General features: G+C 45.4%; 6 protein-coding genes across 6 annotated transcripts; 1 reads left to right on the forward strand and 5 right to left on the reverse strand.

Moving 5' to 3' along the window:
* Positions 1-1523: 1523 nt before the first annotated feature.
* N7537_004143 (uncharacterized protein) lies at positions 1524-4089 on the reverse strand (the record flags this gene model as incomplete). The annotated part of the gene is made up of 8 exons (XM_056895201.1): positions 1524-2606; positions 2677-2925; positions 2995-3063; positions 3302-3355; positions 3429-3608; positions 3680-3808; positions 3880-3999; positions 4072-4089. The coding sequence occupies 8 exons, from the start codon at positions 4087-4089 to the stop codon at positions 1524-1526; spliced, it is 1902 nt and encodes a 633-aa protein (XP_056754949.1).
* Positions 4090-4809: 720 nt separating this feature from the next.
* Positions 4810-6717, reverse strand: N7537_004144 (putative MFS transporter; the record flags this gene model as incomplete). Its single annotated transcript, XM_056895202.1, has 8 exons — positions 4810-4854; positions 4908-5046; positions 5102-5532; positions 5588-5903; positions 5966-6167; positions 6233-6331; positions 6382-6469; positions 6523-6717. The coding sequence occupies 8 exons, from the start codon at positions 6715-6717 to the stop codon at positions 4810-4812; spliced, it is 1515 nt and encodes a 504-aa protein (XP_056754950.1).
* Positions 6718-8483: 1766 nt separating this feature from the next.
* Positions 8484-11457, reverse strand: N7537_004145 (uncharacterized protein; the record flags this gene model as incomplete). Its single annotated transcript, XM_056895203.1, has 14 exons — positions 8484-8677; positions 8742-8828; positions 8880-8997; positions 9046-9102; positions 9149-9228; positions 9279-9351; positions 9399-10005; positions 10056-10231; positions 10286-10568; positions 10619-10749; positions 10818-10976; positions 11030-11106; positions 11158-11214; positions 11268-11457. The coding sequence occupies 14 exons, from the start codon at positions 11455-11457 to the stop codon at positions 8484-8486; spliced, it is 2289 nt and encodes a 762-aa protein (XP_056754951.1).
* A 2878-nt stretch (positions 11458-14335) lies between these two features.
* On the reverse strand, positions 14336-15071 carry N7537_004146 (Taurine catabolism dioxygenase TauD/TfdA; the record flags this gene model as incomplete). Its single annotated transcript, XM_056895204.1, has 2 exons — positions 14336-14916; positions 14969-15071. The coding sequence occupies 2 exons, from the start codon at positions 15069-15071 to the stop codon at positions 14336-14338; spliced, it is 684 nt and encodes a 227-aa protein (XP_056754952.1).
* Positions 15072-15444: 373 nt separating this feature from the next.
* On the forward strand, positions 15445-16862 carry N7537_004147 (TauD/TfdA family dioxygenase; the record flags this gene model as incomplete). The annotated part of the gene is made up of 4 exons (XM_056895205.1): positions 15445-15856; positions 15958-16125; positions 16177-16385; positions 16446-16862. 4 exons carry the CDS (start codon positions 15445-15447, stop codon positions 16860-16862), a joined length of 1206 nt encoding a protein of 401 aa, XP_056754953.1.
* A 37-nt stretch (positions 16863-16899) lies between these two features.
* On the reverse strand, positions 16900-19050 carry N7537_004148 (uncharacterized protein; the record flags this gene model as incomplete). Its single annotated transcript, XM_056895206.1, has 2 exons — positions 16900-18929; positions 18981-19050. 2 exons carry the CDS (start codon positions 19048-19050, stop codon positions 16900-16902), a joined length of 2100 nt encoding a protein of 699 aa, XP_056754954.1.
* Between the last annotated feature and the right edge of the window lie 181 nt (positions 19051-19231).

A 19231-nucleotide genomic window follows, 5' to 3' on the forward strand; every position in this document is an offset into this window, starting at 1 on the left:
GGACAACATCACGCCAGCACCCGGTTTATGACATCAAAGGTGTGTATAGACCATCTCAAAACATTAGCCACGATTAGTCTTCTAGCTTCTTTAAAAAAAATATATGCTAATTTAGGAAGACATACTATCCTGGCAGTTAAAAGCCGTGAAAATTGATAGCCAAGTTGATTTCTAAAGGAAAGCAGTCGTTGAGGTTCGTGTGTTAATATATTCTAACGGTCTTTATCTGCTGGGTATGGCGTTGTATATGAAAGTATAATGTAATAAAAAATCTGCTAAGAGAAAGTAATGTATGTTTATAAAGGGGGGAGCGTTTACGGAAACGTAGAGAGGGGAAATATGGAGAAAGAGGGAGAGATCTAGCGGTCTATATATCTAGGTCCTGACGATGGTTGCCTTAGGCCACAAAGCCGTATTTCAGCGGTGATATCACGGTATGACATTGTAACATCCTCATTATGGTGCATATATTATAGACCCACTCCCATTGCACAGGCGTAGAATCAATTTATAAGAGCCCCATGAAAACAACGAAATACCGAAGACTGGTATGAAGAAAGTTGGAGGTATTGGCCCCGGAAAACCTGACACCAACCCCCGTGCCATGATTATACGGTGCATCCCCCGAAGATGGGCCTTAAGTGTATTGAAGTGGGTGTTCATAGGCCTATGGCTTGTAGCGACTTGTAGCCGCTCTTTTTAGTTGATTTTGGCCACAAGATTCTTGGCCGCTGACTTCAAGAATACGGCAGAAGATTTGATTATTTGGTTCAATATTCCGGCTATAGTGGCAATGCTGTTAGTCCGTGCCGAGGGGGATGGGGCGTGGCTAGGGAGTCGTCCCGATGACGGTTAGGACTGGCTGTGGGCTGCATCATGGCGGAGAGAGAATAGCTGGGAGCGCAACCGTCATTCCGTCTTCCTGCCTAGCAGCTTTCTCAGTGCCTGAGCCTAAGATCGACTAGAAGGGAATCGACGATCTCATAATGGTGGGCTACGACGGCTAAATGTATGGTGATAGAACGGTAGATTGGCTGATCTACGAACGACGTTTAGTAGACGGGTCAGACGTCTCTTAATTGGTCTTAAAAATTATTCTACTGAACCTTCGAATAGATCCGTGTCTGTATCTGGGGCACGTTTGGCTCAGAGATGAAACTATGGGTCTAATGTATCATATGGTATCCTATATCTTTGTTGGAGTATAAACAATGTACATCACAAACCTACAGGGAGAAGCAAAGATTGAAATATGAACAATCATTTCTTTTTTATCTCTTTTTCAAGAGGCAAAGAAACGTTAAAGTGTAATGAACTGAGTCTGAGAATGGTCTCACCAAAAGGTCAACTGTGAGTGACAATCAATTTTGAACAAAAGTTAAATGCCCAAGTATCTATCCCCCAAAGATAAGTCCAATCCTATGAAAGAAATCGAAAAAGTAAATCGACCGTAAAAAAGACAATAGTCCTAAAGTGATCATATTGTTAGAATAAACTGAAACTCAATCAAAATAAAAGTTACTTTAGTTTGACAACATTGAAAGAATCTCGAATAAAACCTTGTGGGCATTGAAAACGGCTTTTATCATAGGCCAAGACTTCTTCAAGATTGCGCCGATGATTACAAGGGGGAAAACAAAGGATTTGCGAAGGGAATCACATGCAGTAGCCCAAGCCTTCTTGATGAGATCGCCCATGATCCCAGGTCGGATAGCCAAGTGTGTATCAGGAATACTCTTGCGGCCAGACCAAGCCTTCCTGGTCACGGTTTCCATAATTCCAATTGGGGAAGAAATGGATGTGGGAACCATTTTCTTTGGGACGACCCCAGCCTTTTGGATCACGTTGCTTAGGATCTCAAGTGGCACAAAGGAGTAAGTGAGAATCTGGATCAGGGGAAGCTGCTCGTATGCCATAGACATGACCTTGAGATTTGAAGGCAATGGCTTCCAGGTCATTTTCCGAGGGGATCGACTGGGCTCCTTAGTGGCAGCAACCAGTTGGTCTTGCCAATCCATCCACTCATTTCGAGAAAGAAGGGGTCCATTTTCAAAAATACCATTTCCAATTGCAAATTGTCCATCGCTGATTGCATGTAGTAATGGTTTCCCTGAAACATCTGGAACGATCATTCGCCGCATCGCGAAATCATCATTCATCCAGTTCCCGTGGAGGGAATAGTGATTGTAGGTATGGTCATTGCACGCCTCAATCAGTGCAGACCCATGCATTTGCAGAACTGCTTCGTTTCCCCTGTTGACTCTCAAAATGACAGGATCAATTTGATGAATAGCGCGGTTCATAATGGAAACCACACGGAGCCGATCCCTTCCCTGTGGTACCTTTGGCTCAGCCTGCATAAATGCCAAGGAAACCACCGGCGAGGTTGTGGTTGGTCCATATACCGGCCATCCAAACCAGTTCCAATGATGGATGACGGGATCCCCCCTACCAATCAAGGCCCGATACTCATACTCGTCGATGAACTCATTGGAAACCGTGGTAACGGTGTTTATCTCAAGGCGATGGTCTATGGCGAGGGTAATCTCAATATCGTGGGCCAAATTGGATGTCTCCGGGTGTGAGATTTGAGCATATGTATCTCCCTGTATAGTCTAATCGCAATCAGCTATAAGGTCTCAAAGAGGTAGGGGATCTAGTAGTGGGAATAAATACCAATTCAACGGCTGTGACAGGGTCGTTGGCTGTAGCATGAAGCTCGCTGTTGGCAGCGAGATCTTCGGTACCCATGAAAATATCACTCTCAGTATCCTCTGGCCAGTTCTCATGTTCGCTAGTAGGGGAGTTCATTGTGGAGAGAAGCTCGTTTTGGACAGCCAGGTCTTCGTTATCTATGGCGATGTCGTTTGTGGTATCATACGGCCAGTTGTCATGTTCACTTAGAAGTTGGGCAGAGTTGTCATTCTATAGTGGACCCATTATTAGTCTCTGAGGTCTAACACAGATACGTGAGGTGAGGGTAAAGATAGATACCAGGTTGCCAGCGGTGGTAGGTCTGGTGGAAATGACTGCCAGGTCTTCGGTGTCCACGGTGATATTATTCTCAACATCTTTCGAGCAGTCGTAGCAAACAGGAGACCGGGCATCCTCATCGTCCTACAGTGTATACACCGTTGTTATCTAATTCAAAAGAGATAGGCGAGCAGGAAGTGGAGATAGATACCAGTTTGTTTGTGGTAGTAGGTTCGGTGGAAGATGTATCCATGTGCCCGGTGTCCGTAATGTGAGTTTCCGTGTCCATAGCAAAGGATTTGGTCTTCATGGCAGCGTCATTCTCAACATCATCTAGCGGGTCGCGATATTCGCGAACAGAAGGTTGGGCATACTTGTCATCCTATATAGTGTAGGTATTTTTAGTTTCAAAAGGGTTTGAGTCAACTATGCAATATGGAAGTGGGGATAGATACCAGGTTACTGGAAGCGCTGGCAGAGGCAGGGCCAGTGCAAGCTGTAGCCAGGTGCTCAGTGTCCGTAAGGGGGATGTTAGTGTCGACAGCGAGTACTTTCGTATTCTTGGTAATGCCATTCTCGACTTCCTCCCACCAGTTGAAGTGTTCACGAGCAGGAAGGCGAGCGTATTTATCGTCCTAAATAGTGAGACAATCGTCAGTATATAATGTCTTATATAGGCACGTGAGATAAAAGCGGGGATAAATACCATTTTGGGGGTCGTGATAGGGACTGAGGAGGTTGAAGGGATGAATTTAGTCTTCATGACAGTGTTGTTCTCGACGTCCTCCCGCCAGTCAAACTGCTGGCGCACAAGAAGACACGCATATTCATTCTCCTTAATAGTGCAGCAACTGTAAGTATATAAAGTCTTAAGTAGGTGTATGAGATAGAAGTGGGGATAAATACTAGTTTAGGGGCTGTGCTGGGGCTGGGAGAAACAGCTTTAATCTGCATAGCGATTTCGTTTTCCACATCCTCCCACCAGTCGAAATTTTGGCACACAAGGGGGTGTGCGTATTGATCAGTCTATATAGTGTAAGTCATTGTTAGTAACTGGTTCTTTGAACGAATAGACCAATTAAAAAAGGGGCCAAGTACCATAATAGTCTCTCCCATCTGACTGGGGTAACCGACGAATCAAAATAAGGATGAGATACGTGGGATGATAGATGAAGATAAATCCTTAATGAGATGGTAGATGAGGATAGATCTTTGATGAAATGGTGAAGGGTTTGATGGAAGAAGTAAATAGAGACAATTGCTGAGGACGCCTTTTATATCGAAGTAAACCCCCAAATAGGAAGGGCATCGAGGACGTTCTTGCCTCCAGACAAACATTAATCTAACGTGTGCCATCCGATCTATAGCCACCGTATGTTGGCAAACATATTCTTGGGTACACCAAGTCTAGCTAGAGCACGGCGTTGCAATTAAATGGCCGTGGACTATATATAGCGAATACTTCAACTATTAGTGAGGTGTTCAGTTATTTATGTTCTAAGTCAATATTATTATATATGAAGAGGGCTTTAAGGCATTAGATAAACCTAAGCAGATAGCCCCGGAAGAATGAAAATCCTGGATCAAAAGATGCATTGGTAGTCATCTTATACTATATACTGAAACCTCCAGCCCAGTGCTAGTAACCACCTAACGTAGGACAATTTAGATGTCTCCATGGATGGGATTTGGTTTCCACTGCTGACCACAAAGACAAAGGCCAGAACCATCGTTAGAATGCCGAAAGGGGTGAAATTTCTATCTAATTTCGACTATTTTGACGATTAATAACGTTGAAGCGAGCAATAAAACTTTTGAAGCCAAACGTAGTCTTTTTTACAGAACGTATCTAAACCCTTTGTTGTCGATCTCCGTTTTATCCTTGGTGAATATGAGTTAGCTTATCTCAAGGCTCCATGGAACTCAAAACTCACCAGCATGCCATTTTCAACACCTTCTGCCTCAACCTCCTGGCCATCGATTGCTTCGCGGTCTCGACGCTTGTTCTCGAGGTACATGTAGATGTATAAAGCGACAATGCAGGCCAGCTTTACTGCATAGCCAGCGAGCATCCTGTAGAAATTGTCAGTCAATTGAAAGCTTTATATAAAGACGAACGGCAGCATACGCAATGTAGGCACTTTTGTACCCAGGGGCCTCGCTGGACTTGAAAGTTTGAGGTCCAATGATATTTCCCACGCAGTATCCAGTGAACAACAGGGCACCGGTGACTTGCTTCTTAGTGTATCCAGCAATGTTAGAGCTAACGATTGTCAGACTCATGCTGAATCCCAAACCTTGGAAATAGCATAGCCAGAGTGCGACAAGGCGGCCCCATTTGTTGGTGTCCGGTAGTCCGACAAGAAGACCCGATCCAATAATACAGACCGTGCAAGCAAAGATCATGCATGCAAACCGTGAATGAAATTTACCGTCGAACTTTGTTGCGATATAACCTCCCAGAAGAAGAGTGATAAACTGAACAGCACCGCCGGGGATTTGTAGATATTGAGTTCCAAGCGTATCAAATCCGAAAGTGCCGACGATGATGGAAGTAAACTGTTTTGGTTATTAGTTTTGCTCACATCCAACTGGTAATTAACGGAAGACATACACTCGTTAATGCTGAGTTCGGGACTTGCGCACCAATAGCCATGACGAACAAAAGCCAGGTCTTCGGGTCTTCGGCCGCTTGTCGAACCTGATACCATTTGAACTGACTGCTCTTGACACCTTGTCGGTTGATAGCGACACGCTCAACAGCTATCGCTCGCTCACGCTCGCTGAGGAATTTGGCAGTTGACGGAAGGTCAGGGAGAAAGACCAGGGCAAGAACTCCTACCGCGATGGAGAAAGCTCCAAAAATAAGGAAGACGTACATCCATCGTGGAAGTCCAGTGGTGATATGTCCGACCGCATAGCCAATAAGACTATATTTGATTAGTTTCGAATTTTATCTTCAATATAATCTGGGTAGTTGCTCGTCACTTACCCTCCGAACATTGTCGCGATACCATTGGTGCAGTACCATGCCTCTAGTCGCAGGGGTTGTTCTTCAGATGTGTACCACATGCCAGTCATAAGAACAAATCCAGGAGTTACAACTGCTTCGACCATTCCTAAAAGGAAGCGGTTGATTGCGATTCCAGCAAAGTTATAGCATGCAGGTGTCGTCATGAGCAAACCACCCCATACTATTCCTCTTAGCACGGTTCCAGTATTGAACCCACATTCTGAGTTTCCATGGGTCATCTCTTACCTAATGTGGTAACGGCAAGGAATTTACCGACGGGCAGCTTTTGCAATGCTAACCCTGCAGGCCATTGTGCAATGAGATATCCGAAGTAGAAAATGGAGCCTGATGGGATTAGTGACTTGCATTATAAGTTCTCGCAATTGGAAGCTTACTGAGCCATGAATATTGTTGTCCCTTTAAGTGTGTACCTTGTTTTAAGCCATAGACAGAGGCAAAGTTGATGCTGTTCTTGTCCAGATACTGTATAGGATTAGTCCTCGAATTTCAATGAGCGAGGCACACAATATTCTCACCTGCAGCATGTAGATTAAGAACAGTATGGGAATAAGGCGTATATCAATTTTGCGCAGAACTCTTTTGGCTTCCTCTGCTGTGTATTCAAGGCCTTGATGCTGTTTATAAAACTCGTAGTTCTCATCCCGTTCTGATGAAGTAGTTGATGAAACAGGAGGCGATACCATTACTTCAAAGTCTTTTTGCGAGGCCATTCTGTCGATTTTACTCGGTCTCTCAAGCTCCGTGGATGAAAGACGAATGCAAAGACAGGAAGAGGCAGGGTTTTATAAACCGCACGCTTAACTGGCGGCACAGTCCAGGTGGATAATCGCATAATAATAATAGAAGCCACGGCCCACGCAACCTAGCAGGGAAGGTTATATGGACAAAGTGGAGATATAAGATTCAGGCTAAGCTCGAAGGGGGGTATTTCTGCAAAGTGATAGAATGCTTGGTTCTAACAGGCGTGCAAGTGAAATCTAATATGTCGATGAGTACCTTGATTGGCAACTTGTGTGTTTCGAGTAGGTAACTTAACATGCATTGTTCCCCATGCTATATTCTATCCAAACACATAGTGCACTGTTTCTAGTATGAGTGCCGTAGAGCGTTGGGTGGTTCAAGCGATGCGGGTGGGGTCATCTGTGAATCACGACATCATCGCCGCAATTGCGCGTTTCCCGGGCCATATGAGCAACTTCTATCTAGAATCCCGCACCATTGGCTCGACACTCGGTAATGTTCCGTGTCCGTTGAAGAAAAACCAAAAAGAAAACCTTGCAATATTTTAGGTTTACGCCCAAAATCTTGTTCCCTTCGAAATCTGAGCAAGACTTCAATATCCAAAGCATATACTCTTGGCTTGGCACGCGCTCGACCCGCTAGATATTTCCTCGGAACTTCGAGTTAACATTAAGGTGCTGTATATTAAATGACTTAATACTCCGTAAAGCACTCGAGAATTCCCGGAATTCTATTAGAAGACCTTGCTCCTAAGCATCTCAGACGTTAAGATAAACAACAAACGGATTCCGGGGAACTTTGAACCTTGTACCTCGGAAACCTTGGGTGTTGATTATATAATTGTCAAAGCAAATGCTCAGGACACCGGATGTATTATATTATTATATTATTGTTTTAAAGTTCTTGTTTCTTACGTTACTAGCTAATAGTACTCGGCTTTCTCTAAAATGTAAAGAGCCCACTAGTAGTGGGATTTCTAAACATGCGGGTGTTATTATAATGGCTGTGAGCTTTCGCTATAAGCCAAGAATCTCGTGCAAAATCTATCATAATATGGAATGACAGGGAATTTTATAAGACATGAATGATACAAGACATAGAAAAATGAAGATTATCCCACGGATATCCCTGGGGCTTCAGTGGGATTAATCCTATTGTATAGTTATGTGTGTGTTTACGGAAAATGATATCGAGAAAGCAATATATGTCTAGAATTATATCTATGGTTATTAATTGATTATATTAGGAAAAAAAAAAAAAAAGAGATGGGCCCGAGTCCGGGGTTGATTACAAAAATATGTCCATCAAGTAGTTACTATGTTTGCTTAATTCTCCATCTGCAGATCCTCTCCGTGCTTCTGTCCATCCATCCATAGTTGGGCTCACTTGGTATCATTAATTAACCATATGCAACTAAAGCACGAAGGTTATGTCTTAACCATTGAAGTAGAAGAATGGTAGATTGCCGTTGGGAGTAGTTACCTGTCTGCTTCTCGTAAATATAGTAGAGACCTAGAACGGTGAGATAAAGCTCTCGGTCAACTGAAGACTTTTAGGAGAATGTGTTTGTTTCTAGCTTTTTAATGGAGTGAAAAACAACTACCTTTGAAAAAGGTGGGAGTAAATTAGGCATTCGTGCTTGAACCTTCTATGTTTCGATCTCTTGGGAGTATGAACATAGTCTTCTAGCGCTAAGCGTGCCTTGAAAAGGATTCAATCATATATAAGTCTTCAATCAAAACTCGCCAGGACCCTTTCCGAAAAAGCTTCCCTTGGGAACAGTCAACCAAGGGACGGACTTCGCATCGTACGTATTAGATCCCACTGTGTTTCCCCACCAGTTGAAAGTGATAGAGTGGTAGCCTAGCGCGAAGAAAATGATGATCGTTGCGATAGCAGTGCCGGTATCCATGGCAGCTTGGAGCAAATCTATGCACATCGTGAATTAGTGACTTGTTCTCACAAGGGGAAACTTGGGCAAGTAGGATCTCACAGTTGTAACGCTTCCACCAGTCAAATGCACGTTTGCGGATCAGGTAATTGAAGATAAAGCCAACGATGAACCACAGGGAGTATTGGGCTGTTTGATTAGATTAGAATAACTCCATCAGGAATGTTTCGCGGGACATACTGGTGTTTGCAGGAGGAATGTTGCCTGCCGCGTTGAAGAAGATCGGAACGTTGATATAGCGAACCCAGCTATTGGGGTAGCGCCGGTAGATAAAGTACACAATTACAGTAACGACGGGCTGGAGAGTCAGTAAAGCAACATCTAATCAAGGCGTTTGAAGACTCACCCCAATGAGGAAGAAGTAGACAAGGCCATTGTACACCTGTCCGGACTGGAACATCCGCTGGGGACCAATGGTGGCCCCAAATTAGGGAAGCGTTGTACATCACTTTGGCACCGTTGCATGTGAAACGTTCCTTGTTTTTTGGTTCGCAAAGGTTATCAATGTGCCCCATCATCCATCGCAAGACTGCTTTCGTCAGCTTAAAATCGCAATACAGATTTGACAAAACATCATACCTCCAGTCTGAGTTGCTGTCGCTAGAATACTAGCATATATCTGGCCAAAGAATAGAACACGGGGAGGGATTTTCTAAATAATTAGTAAAAGTCGAGTAGCAGAGGGGAAATGGAGCATACCATGTATTGCCCGAGCTTCAAATCCTGAGCAAAATCCATGCCGTGTTTGACTGCATTATAACCATAGCATTTTACCATTAGATTAGCGATGGGCTTTCCGGGCCAGGCGTATCCGGCGATCATCTCCGTAATGATATTGAGGAACACGCGCTGGTTTGTCGTTCCTTGCAGAATACCCTCAGGGACAATGAGAAGTACTGCCAATCCGAAGCAAACCACGATGAAGCCCCAAACTGGCAGTTCAGTGTCCCAGTACTTGGTCGTCAAAATACCAAGTCCCAGCACGACCACCGTGAGAACTCCGTACCACCATTCTGGGACCTCTTTATATTGGCGCATCAGTCGGCGATGAACATCTTCACCTCCATGTTGTGCATTCTTAAGCCTCGCCCAAATTTCAGTTCCATTGTAAAGGTAGGTGTGGACAACGATTGCGGTAACCGCAGCGAAAGATAGTCCATAGGTGAGGGAATAAGACATTGAGATATACATGGGAGAGTACTCCTTGTACTTGCTCTCGCTGAAGTTTAAAGCCGAGTCGAGCACACGAGTTACATTGTAGGAGCTTCCTGTGTTATCGAAGGTGCCAGAGGAGAGGAGAGGAAGGCTAGATCGTCAGCATATTGGAAATTCCCTCCCACCAGACTGGAAACTTACTATGCGCTATACCACACATTAGTGTAGTATAGAATGGGCGATAAGAAAAGGTAAAAAAACACAACGACAGCAAAGGCATTGCATGTGATGTAGAAGGGAGTCGTGAGGGGGAAACCAGCGTAGTTGATTTGCGTCCAGTCAATGCTGATAGGTATCAGACCTAATCCGGAATTCATCTAAGCAAAATGGGGTTAATTTCGTGTAGAGACTGAGAATTTCTGCAAACTCACTCCGAAAATCGTGTTGACCTTCTGATTGTTAGGAGCAATCCACGTCACAAAAGCGAAAGTGCTCAAGCTTGTCCAAATGTAGTCCGGGAACCAGAATAGAACAAATGCGAATAACGTCACGTAGCCAAAGAAGCGATACCGCGTAATAGTCCAACCATTGGCTGGCGTACGGCTTTCAGGATCATGTAGCGCCTGAAAAAGAACAGTGGATGACAGGGAAGTAGGCCAGACCAAGGCAGCAGGGTACACAATCCAACGGCGGGCAAGACCTGTAAGACCAAATCTAAGAAAGATCAGCGACTACATAAAATGGAAAAACCAGAATCCACTTACCCGATCATCTGAGTCGTCAAAAGGTATAAGAATGAGAACCCTGGTCCGAGGTCGCGGTTCCAATATACAGGACTGACAATTGCTACCAAGGCACCTTGGGCATAAGCAGTGGTGGCGCTAATATTGACGCACTGTTTTGGTATGTTAGATGCAATTCACGATAGAACTCCCACAAAACCAAAGCTTGGCTCTTGCTCACAATAACAATGAAGGCGTGCTCCTTGATGGTGAATTTTCCTGGGTTGACATCGAATGTAAGTTTTCCTAGAGGGACCCTCCATCTCGGAAGCTTTTCCCATGCTCGGCCAATTGGGAAAACGAGAATTTGAGCGACGACGTAGCCTATTGTGAGGGAAGGCTAGTAGATATTAGTAAATATGTAAATACCAATTGGAGAGACCTGAAACATACATATCGTAGGCCGAAGAATTGATTAACTCCGGAGAAAAGTATAACAAAGACAGTCATCAATATCCAGGCGCGAACAGCTGTAATGGAGAGTTAATTCGGCCCCTTAACAGGAAATATCAATAACTTACTGTTGCAGGCTATTGTGGGATCATCTTTGTTGGACACACAGGCCGCAACCTCTGGGACTAAGAAATATTAACATCAGCTGTTGTGAGTTGGGATATGTAGGTCAGCCTACAAGGCGACTGGTCTCCCTCCACACTCCATTTGAACGCTTCGACTGGCGTGAGCTCTGTGAGTTCTGCTCTGTCCGATTTGTACAGCCATTCTTTTGGATCTTGACTGGTGTGTTCAGATTCGAGATCTGTCGCTACCGCCGGCGCCTCTGTTATATTTGGATCTTTAGTGGGATCCTTGGAACTCGCCATATCTGGATTAATTTTAGGCTGGAGCACGGAAAAATAAAAGGAATGGGATGAGATATAGAAAAAACACCGGAAGCCGGGTTCTTAATATCAGTTTGCAGCTGGTCCTTTTTTTCTCGCGTGGCTTGGGCCAAGCCAGCATCCGACGGTCACGATAGATCCACCCAGAATGGCAACAAGTTCCCTCCGACATACAAATACGCCAAAGCTTGAAAGTTAGTCTAAATCCATATGGCTTCATACTAACTTGGGTAGTCTGACCGGTTGAGCTATGAACACCTGCTGACGCACACCAGCAAGACTAGATAATAGATCGGGCGACCTACTAGATTGTTTACGGTGTGTTTGGGGATGTCGCATATAATTTTAACTGTTTACAGTATTTATTACGCTACCGATATATATCCCTGCAACAAAGCTACATTGGCAAATAATTGGCTGAGGATCAATATTCTCCCCAGGTGTCTATCTAACATTATCTAACCGTATGCAACCCCGCGCGGGCATACGACGCGTTCACATAAGTGGGGGTTATCTTATACGTCGAGGATATTCTTAAATCGCCTGTGAGGTAGTGCAATTTTAAGTAGTAAGAGCGTGGCAAAGAAGGAATAGCATCGCCCAAAAAAAGGCTAAAAAGGATCATATGAACGGCGTTTTACAATTTTAGGCCACACATGCCAAGTACAAAGGGCACATCTTCGGGGTGACTTCGGTAGCGGCTGCTTAAATGGTGAATGGCGTGCCGAGGCGGCTTGATGAGCTTATCTCTTAGTGCATTTGCCTCCAACTTCGACCTTCAGGATTCGAACCCAGACCAATCAAAGCAATGAATTAGCGGCTAATTCGATTTCTAGAAAAAGGTCTCATTATTGGAGTATTGGAGACATTTAAGTGCCTCCCCATGGTTCAATATAAATGAATAAGTCATGTTATCATGCATCATGCATCATGTTTGAGGAGGTGAAGGGGGGAGGGGGGCACGATATTCCGAAGACGTGATAACAGAAGAGCATTTGTTTGTAAGATTGTAGCAACTTCTAGATACTTACATTTTACTTTAAACCGTTGAATATAAATATCTTAATTTAGTATAAAATTCGGTTCCTAGCTCCGAATTCAGAGTGCTGCATCGTGCTGCAGCGGACATAACCTAAATGAAGCGGCCGGTGCGGTGATGGCGCGATTAGAGGTGATTCACCCACTCTCGCCAGCTTTTCCATTTCCATTCGGAGTAATCCTGGAGGCAAATACAGTACTTTTTCCGATAGTGACTTATTTTTTACGGATGGTCTAATCTAGAAAGTCTCACAAAGTTCGATCTTAGCAACTTAAGACAACATCCCGCTCTAGTTAGTGATCTGATACTAATTATCTAGTACGAAAAAAAAGAGTTCAATACACCTTACGCTAACCACCAACTTATCCTTTTGGTGTGTTGAGCAGTGCTCTGAGAAGGGAAACATCGAGAACAAAAATTTGGCCAAACAATCTGGCACCGCTTAGCGACGGCCGCGGCCAAGGCTATGGCCGTGGGGGTCAATCGGTGTCGCAGCCTCATCATCCTCTCATTGGAGCTGTCCAGCGTCGTGAATTAGGCGGCAGATCTCCTGGTTTCACCTGTGAAACAACTCATTATCGGCCCGAGCCAGGGAAACTTGCCGATTATGGAGCTGTACAGTCTCGGCGAGCACCTTCCTCGTTTGATGGGTCTCATCGGCAGCCATGTTGCGCTGAGTAGCCTCGCGTAGAACTTTAATCGTTTGCCTGGTTTCATCAAGGGCTACATTGATTTCGGTGATTCACTTCTGGAGCCAGTCAATATTCTCTCGATCTTCAATTTCGCGGTCTCGGCGTTTGCTTCCTGTGTTTTCCGAAGAAGGTGACTTGTAATGAGTGCACCTTATGTCGTTGCTTCCCAAAGCAACATCGTGCGCATGCAGTCAGGTCTGAGTTACTCTCAAGAACCGCACAGGTGATGGCCCCGCTGGCAGGGGACACATGGCTGGTCTGCGGGAATACCCACAACCTGCATAAGCGCAAACTCAATGTGCTTGATGTGTTTGTTAATAATATGATCCAGTGTTGCACCTGAACATGCCCCCATCTCAACAGTGCGTTGTGTCTACGGGAGTGGCGGGGATCCCGTGACATAAGATGAATGCAATGCTAACATTCGATAGCAATGGAGAGTGAAAAAATTCCCAAATGTATCTATTCAAAATGAAATGTATTTATTCAAAATGGGCTAGTGGCCCAAGGTTGTCTCGCCCACCAGCTTGTTGGTGGTCTTCCGGGTCCTCAACATCGAGGCTCTCACTATAAGTAAAGTGTGCGAGAAGCATGATGACGAACTAATTGCTAGCTTGGGGACGGGGAGTTTAATATTATAGTAAATCAGAACCGCCTGGATGTATTTATCTTCATTAATGTACTAAAAATTAGACACAGTGTCTTTCGGTGCCAATGGAGGTCGACTGGCTGCCATATTACATTGTCTGAACACCCGCACTTCATTTTCTTCGAAAGAACCAACAATCAAATGCATCACGCCATGGTTGTTGAAAGGCACTAGATCACCCTCCTCCCAGTCATGGGTATACAAATAGCAAGGATCAATGGCCGGTCTTTGCATCTTGTATAGCCGTTCTCGAATCTCCGCGGGATTGTCAAGTACCTGCCCGTTCTCAAGATGGATTTTCTGCACACAAGTTGGGTAAACCGTCATTGCAATCTTGCCAGTGACGGGATTCTTCCAAGCTATAGGATATACCTTGATTTTAGAAGGTTCAAAAGGAGGCAACTGGTCTTAGACAAGCTCCAATCCTTCTGATATAATTCCCAAGCCATTGGAGCGTGGCTTGGCGTTGCTCATCTAGATTTATGGATGAGGTGCATGTTCAGCCTTGCTGGTGCAGACAAAATGTTTATCTTCCTCTGAAAGCACATCGTAAAGGCAGAATCCACTGAAGAATGCCGTTGTGCCAAGAGGAACGTCAAGTGTGGTGTCCGTGCCATCGTCATAACGGCAGATTGGGCGGCGGCCCTCGGGGACTTTGACAGTCAGCAACGTGGTAACCAAAGGCGGATCGAGATTGTACATGGCAGAATCAATATGCCAGCGGTAGAAGTGTGTATAATCATAGTCTTCTTCGGACGAGATGGGGTTCTTGTGGAATGTCTTGTGGTGTGGGTGTTTCAGGCGGATGTTTGAGAGTCCCTCATACTCTTCGACGAAGCCATTGCCGATAACTTGGACTTGCGGCTGATGAGGAATTGTTGTCAAGTCGGCATGGAGAACACTGCGCTTGTCAATTGATTTCCCATGACTATAGACACCGGCAACAGGATCGAAGCGTCGGGTGAGTTCGCACTGGGCACGTGGGGAGAGTTTGCCTTGGTTTTTGATTACGACGATTTGATTCTCATACAATGCGCGACGGAGAAAATCAAAATCACCATCTGATAATAATTAGAATTTAAACCCAATAATGTTGCTTCGGACATTGCTTACCTGTCATTGTTTCAACATCGAAGCCGATGAGTTCAGCCCCAAAGTCTACCTGAGAATCATCGGGCTTGGTAACAGACTTGCAAGAAAAGGTCATGGTAGCCATTGCGAATAAAGCGGCTGAAATAAATATAAGGATGGGTCCAATATGAATGCTACCGTGGAGCGACTGTATATGCCATAGTACCACGAGGGCCAATCAGGACGGTGTGGGTGAGCTCCCGCAGCTCACCCGTCTACGGAGACACCCAGGTAGGTTCCCAGCATTATGCTTCATCGAGATGATGATACAAAAGGGGTTATGCTGGGACTAGACAGATTTGAGATATTGGTCTTATCAAGAATGGTGGTACAAATCGGTGACCTCGTCCGCTCTGCTCCATTCTCGTCTCTGCTTAAAGGCTGCGTTATACTCCACGATGAGAGTATATCCAATATTACCAGTTGAAAAGACTTTAAAAATTCATTCGAAGTGCACAATGCCTGAATTAACAAGTCTGACCTTCAATCTCCTGACTGGTGAAATCAGACAAAGCCCCGCCACTGGCGCGGAAATCCAACTGCCTCCAGGAATGGCCATGCTGGATTTGGACCGCTTAACCGACAACGATAAGGATACTCTCCGAAAAGCTCTTTTCGAGAATCAAGTCGTTGTCATAAGGAACCAAAAAGGCATTGACCCTACCGTCTTGCCGAAGCTCGCTAAGATTTTCGATCCTAATGCATCTGACATCCATTCAGCCGGAGAGAAAGCTGTGAGCGACCTGAAGAACATATTATCTGCCTACAAAGCAGGGAGGATCCCCAGAGCCTCCCAGGTTGGAATCATTGGCTCGGGGAAATTCCAGGATTATGAGGGTCTAAAGGAGTTGGAGGTGGTGCATCTTGTTCGTAACCCCCGTCTGGTCGACATTCCAAACTTTTGTTTGGCTGACCAGCGAGACAGGATCATACCTTGTTTCACGAGTAGCCTCTCAGTCAAGAGTAACTAGATGACGGCTATACCCGCCCATACCGCTGGCACATGGATACCCCTTTCTATGAGCGTCTGTCAGGTGAAGTGACTATCCTGCACTCAATCTGTATCCCCAATACACCTGATCAGAAGATCAAGTTTCCTGATGGGAAAGAGAAGACCATCAGTGCTGGAGCCACGGCTTGTGAGTAAACCGAATAAACGCAGATAGGTCCGACCACTGACCTCAGCATAGTCTTTTCCGGCGCTCGTGTATATTCTCTGTTGACGCCAGAGGAACAAGAGTTCGCTCTCAATACCACAGTCACCTATGCTCCTCAAGCATATGAGTATATCCGCCAATGCAAAGCCTCCGAAGATGGTCTGACGATCCTCAATTTTGGACGGGAGGTAACAGTGGAAAATTTGTCAGAATGGGCGTGGGACAAAGTCGCCGAGCACCCAGTAAGTTGCCTTTCCGACTTCATACAATAGAAAAGTGTATCGGGTCACAACGTTTATCAGATGGTATGGCGAAACCCGCTCAATCCCGACCGGCCATTCTTACAGGTGCATGGTTGTTGCGTTTACAAGCTCACCACGCGGAACCCAGCGACAGGCGAGATCACGGTGATGGATGATGTTCAGAAGGTTAGAGAAGTGGTATACAAGACGCAGAGTAAGATATATGCTACTGAGAACATCTATGCCCACCATTGGCAAGAGGGTGATGTGGTCATTTTCCACAACAGAGGTGTAATGCACAGTATTACTGGCCAATTGGCCAAGTACAAGGACCAGGACCAGGAGGAGGTTGCTCTGGCAGTGCACAATGACAAGCACAACTCCCCCAAGCCCTTCTGGGATTACGAGGGAGTGAACGACACAGGTTATGTGAGGGAATTAATTAAAGATATCGCAATGGCTGGAATTGCTCACTGAAGGAGTCGCTTTGAGCGATTGTAAATTTTCGCTCGTCTTAAAACTGAAGTGGGTCATGTAGAGTGTGGAACGTCTCATTGAACCATGCATCGAAATCGATGTCTTCCGCTGTATCCCAAGCCGGTTGCATTTCGTTAAAATGGGCACCGATCACATCTTGAGGATCAGCATTCGAGAACCGGCCAGCAGATGTGTCCGGGGTGTCAGGACCTAAGTTCATTCTTGTAAAAGTTGAGAACTTGGCCAGAATTTGACCAAAATCAATCATTTTCTTGCCAAGTCCTGCAGAGTCTGAGGTTATGTCTGCAGTAAAGATAGCATCGATCAACGCAACACCTCGCTGAGCAAGCACGTCATTAGTTCGGTCAGCAAGGCGGGTGCGAGCTGCGACTATTGCATCCTTGTGGGTTTGGGCGATAGCGACTTGGTTCTCTGCAGTTGCATTAACCTCAAAGCACATAATGACCGCAGCGGTAATCACAAAGGCTGTATGGGTCCATATCGAGATATCCCCTTCTCTTATTATTACCTCGTGTTCTCGCAAAATTGTCATTGCAGCGGCAACACAAGTACGTCTTGAGTAGATATATGTCTGATTATTGAAAGAGCGGAAGAGAAACGGCCGATGGATCATGATAATCTTCTCGGCTGCAGTGATAGCGAGACTTCGTCGAGCGATAGCAAGCCATGGAATTTGTGCTTCCTTGGTCTTATCGGCGCGTAGGAGGAAAGAGGGTATGTTTTTCACAATGCCTCTCATTTTCTGGTCTATATGCAGAATATGTTGGTATTGCTCTCGAATAGGCCTTCTGGATTTCATTGGACCTAATCCGTCAACCAGACCGGGCATCAATTCTGCCAAATTTACGAGCACACGGATGTACGTGCTTATGGTGGGAGATGTGATAGGCATATCCGTCAAGTCATAGTCATCTGCGTTCATTGGGGGACCTGTCGAGAAATGCATCGGAGAGATGCTGTAGGTGTCGGTAAAAGGAATGGCGAAATGGTCTTGGATGATCATTTGGCACCATACTCTCTTTCCCACTTCTCGTTCCACCTTCTCATCCCATTCATCTTTGTTTTGAGCAGGTTTTATTGATTGATCCTGAATCTTGTGGATCCCAAGGCACTCAGCAATGCGCACTGCGGCATTGAATAAAGTCGCGTTCAGTTGACTTAAACCAAGATTATGAGCGACCTCCGTCGATATGACGATTGCTTGAACAGAGTATACGGAGAGATTGCTGAGAAAATGTGAGTTGTAGAGTGTTTGGACCATAGCAGAGAACAGCTGTTGTGTTGATGGTATTGCCTGTAGGTCGACATCAACAAGTTCTCTTACTTTCGTACTATCTTGAATTGAACCGACGGTGGCACTCAAGACAGAAAAGTACAGCGCTTGCCATAGAGGGTCATCAAATCTCCCAGTCTCCCAGAATAACTCGCATTGCTCGAGAAATGTTGGACCATGGATGCAATTATGATGCCAGGCTACATTGCATATATGGAACTTGATCAGCTTCCGGGCGTCCGGAGTGCTGGGAAAAGAGGAGTTCAGGCCCAGATTAGGTCCATTGACTGGGGAAGGGCCTGATAGCGATTGGAATCCATCTTTGCGATACTGGCATGAGCACGTCCTGTGAGGGAAGCATCCAGCGGAATTACGACCCCAAGCAAGATGTTCAATGGCCGTGAGAAGCGATGAGTCAATTTGATGAGAGGTGTTTTCATTTGAACCGAGCGACACTTTGCTAGGTGCACGGTCCTCAGTTGTACTTAATTCCTCTTGCGCCGAAGTGGTGTTGGATACATCTGATTCTGTAGGATCCTGGCCGGTCTCCAGCCGAAATATTCGATTTTTGATCTTTTCAACGACATGGAGTACTGGATCAGGTGGAGACGATTCAATGTCTACCAAAAGCGAACGTAAAAACCGAATTTCTGACCCATGCTGCACAGCGTTGCGTCTAAGCTGGACGACTTCTATTGAGCACTTCAGATTTAAGCGTTTACATCTCGAGCAGGGGTTTTGTTTGTCGCATTTGCGTTTGCGCTTCGTGCATTCTGCATCATGTCAGTCGCTTACAATTTCCGCAGCACAAGTTCGCCATTTACCTCGGCAGGCTTGCGGTTGACGCTGCGATACGCGCACCGTAGCCGCTTGATTTGACGCGGTGTGGTTCATTGCCCGTCAGCCTTGCATTTGAATGGCCTTTTCTTCTCAATTTGAGTTGATAACTCCAGGCCTGGATTTTCCGCTGGTACCGGGAGAAATGGAATGTGTGGAGGTCGGGGCCGGGAGTGAGACTGGCTCGGGGACTTGGCACTGATAAGCACTTGGATCGATCTGAGCAACTACCAACACC

The sequence above is a fragment of the Penicillium hordei genome (genome assembly GCF_028827395.1).
Source record: "Penicillium hordei strain IBT 12815 chromosome Unknown utg000002l_segment0_segment0, whole genome shotgun sequence".
Taxonomy (NCBI): Eukaryota; Fungi; Ascomycota; class Eurotiomycetes; order Eurotiales; family Aspergillaceae; genus Penicillium; species Penicillium hordei.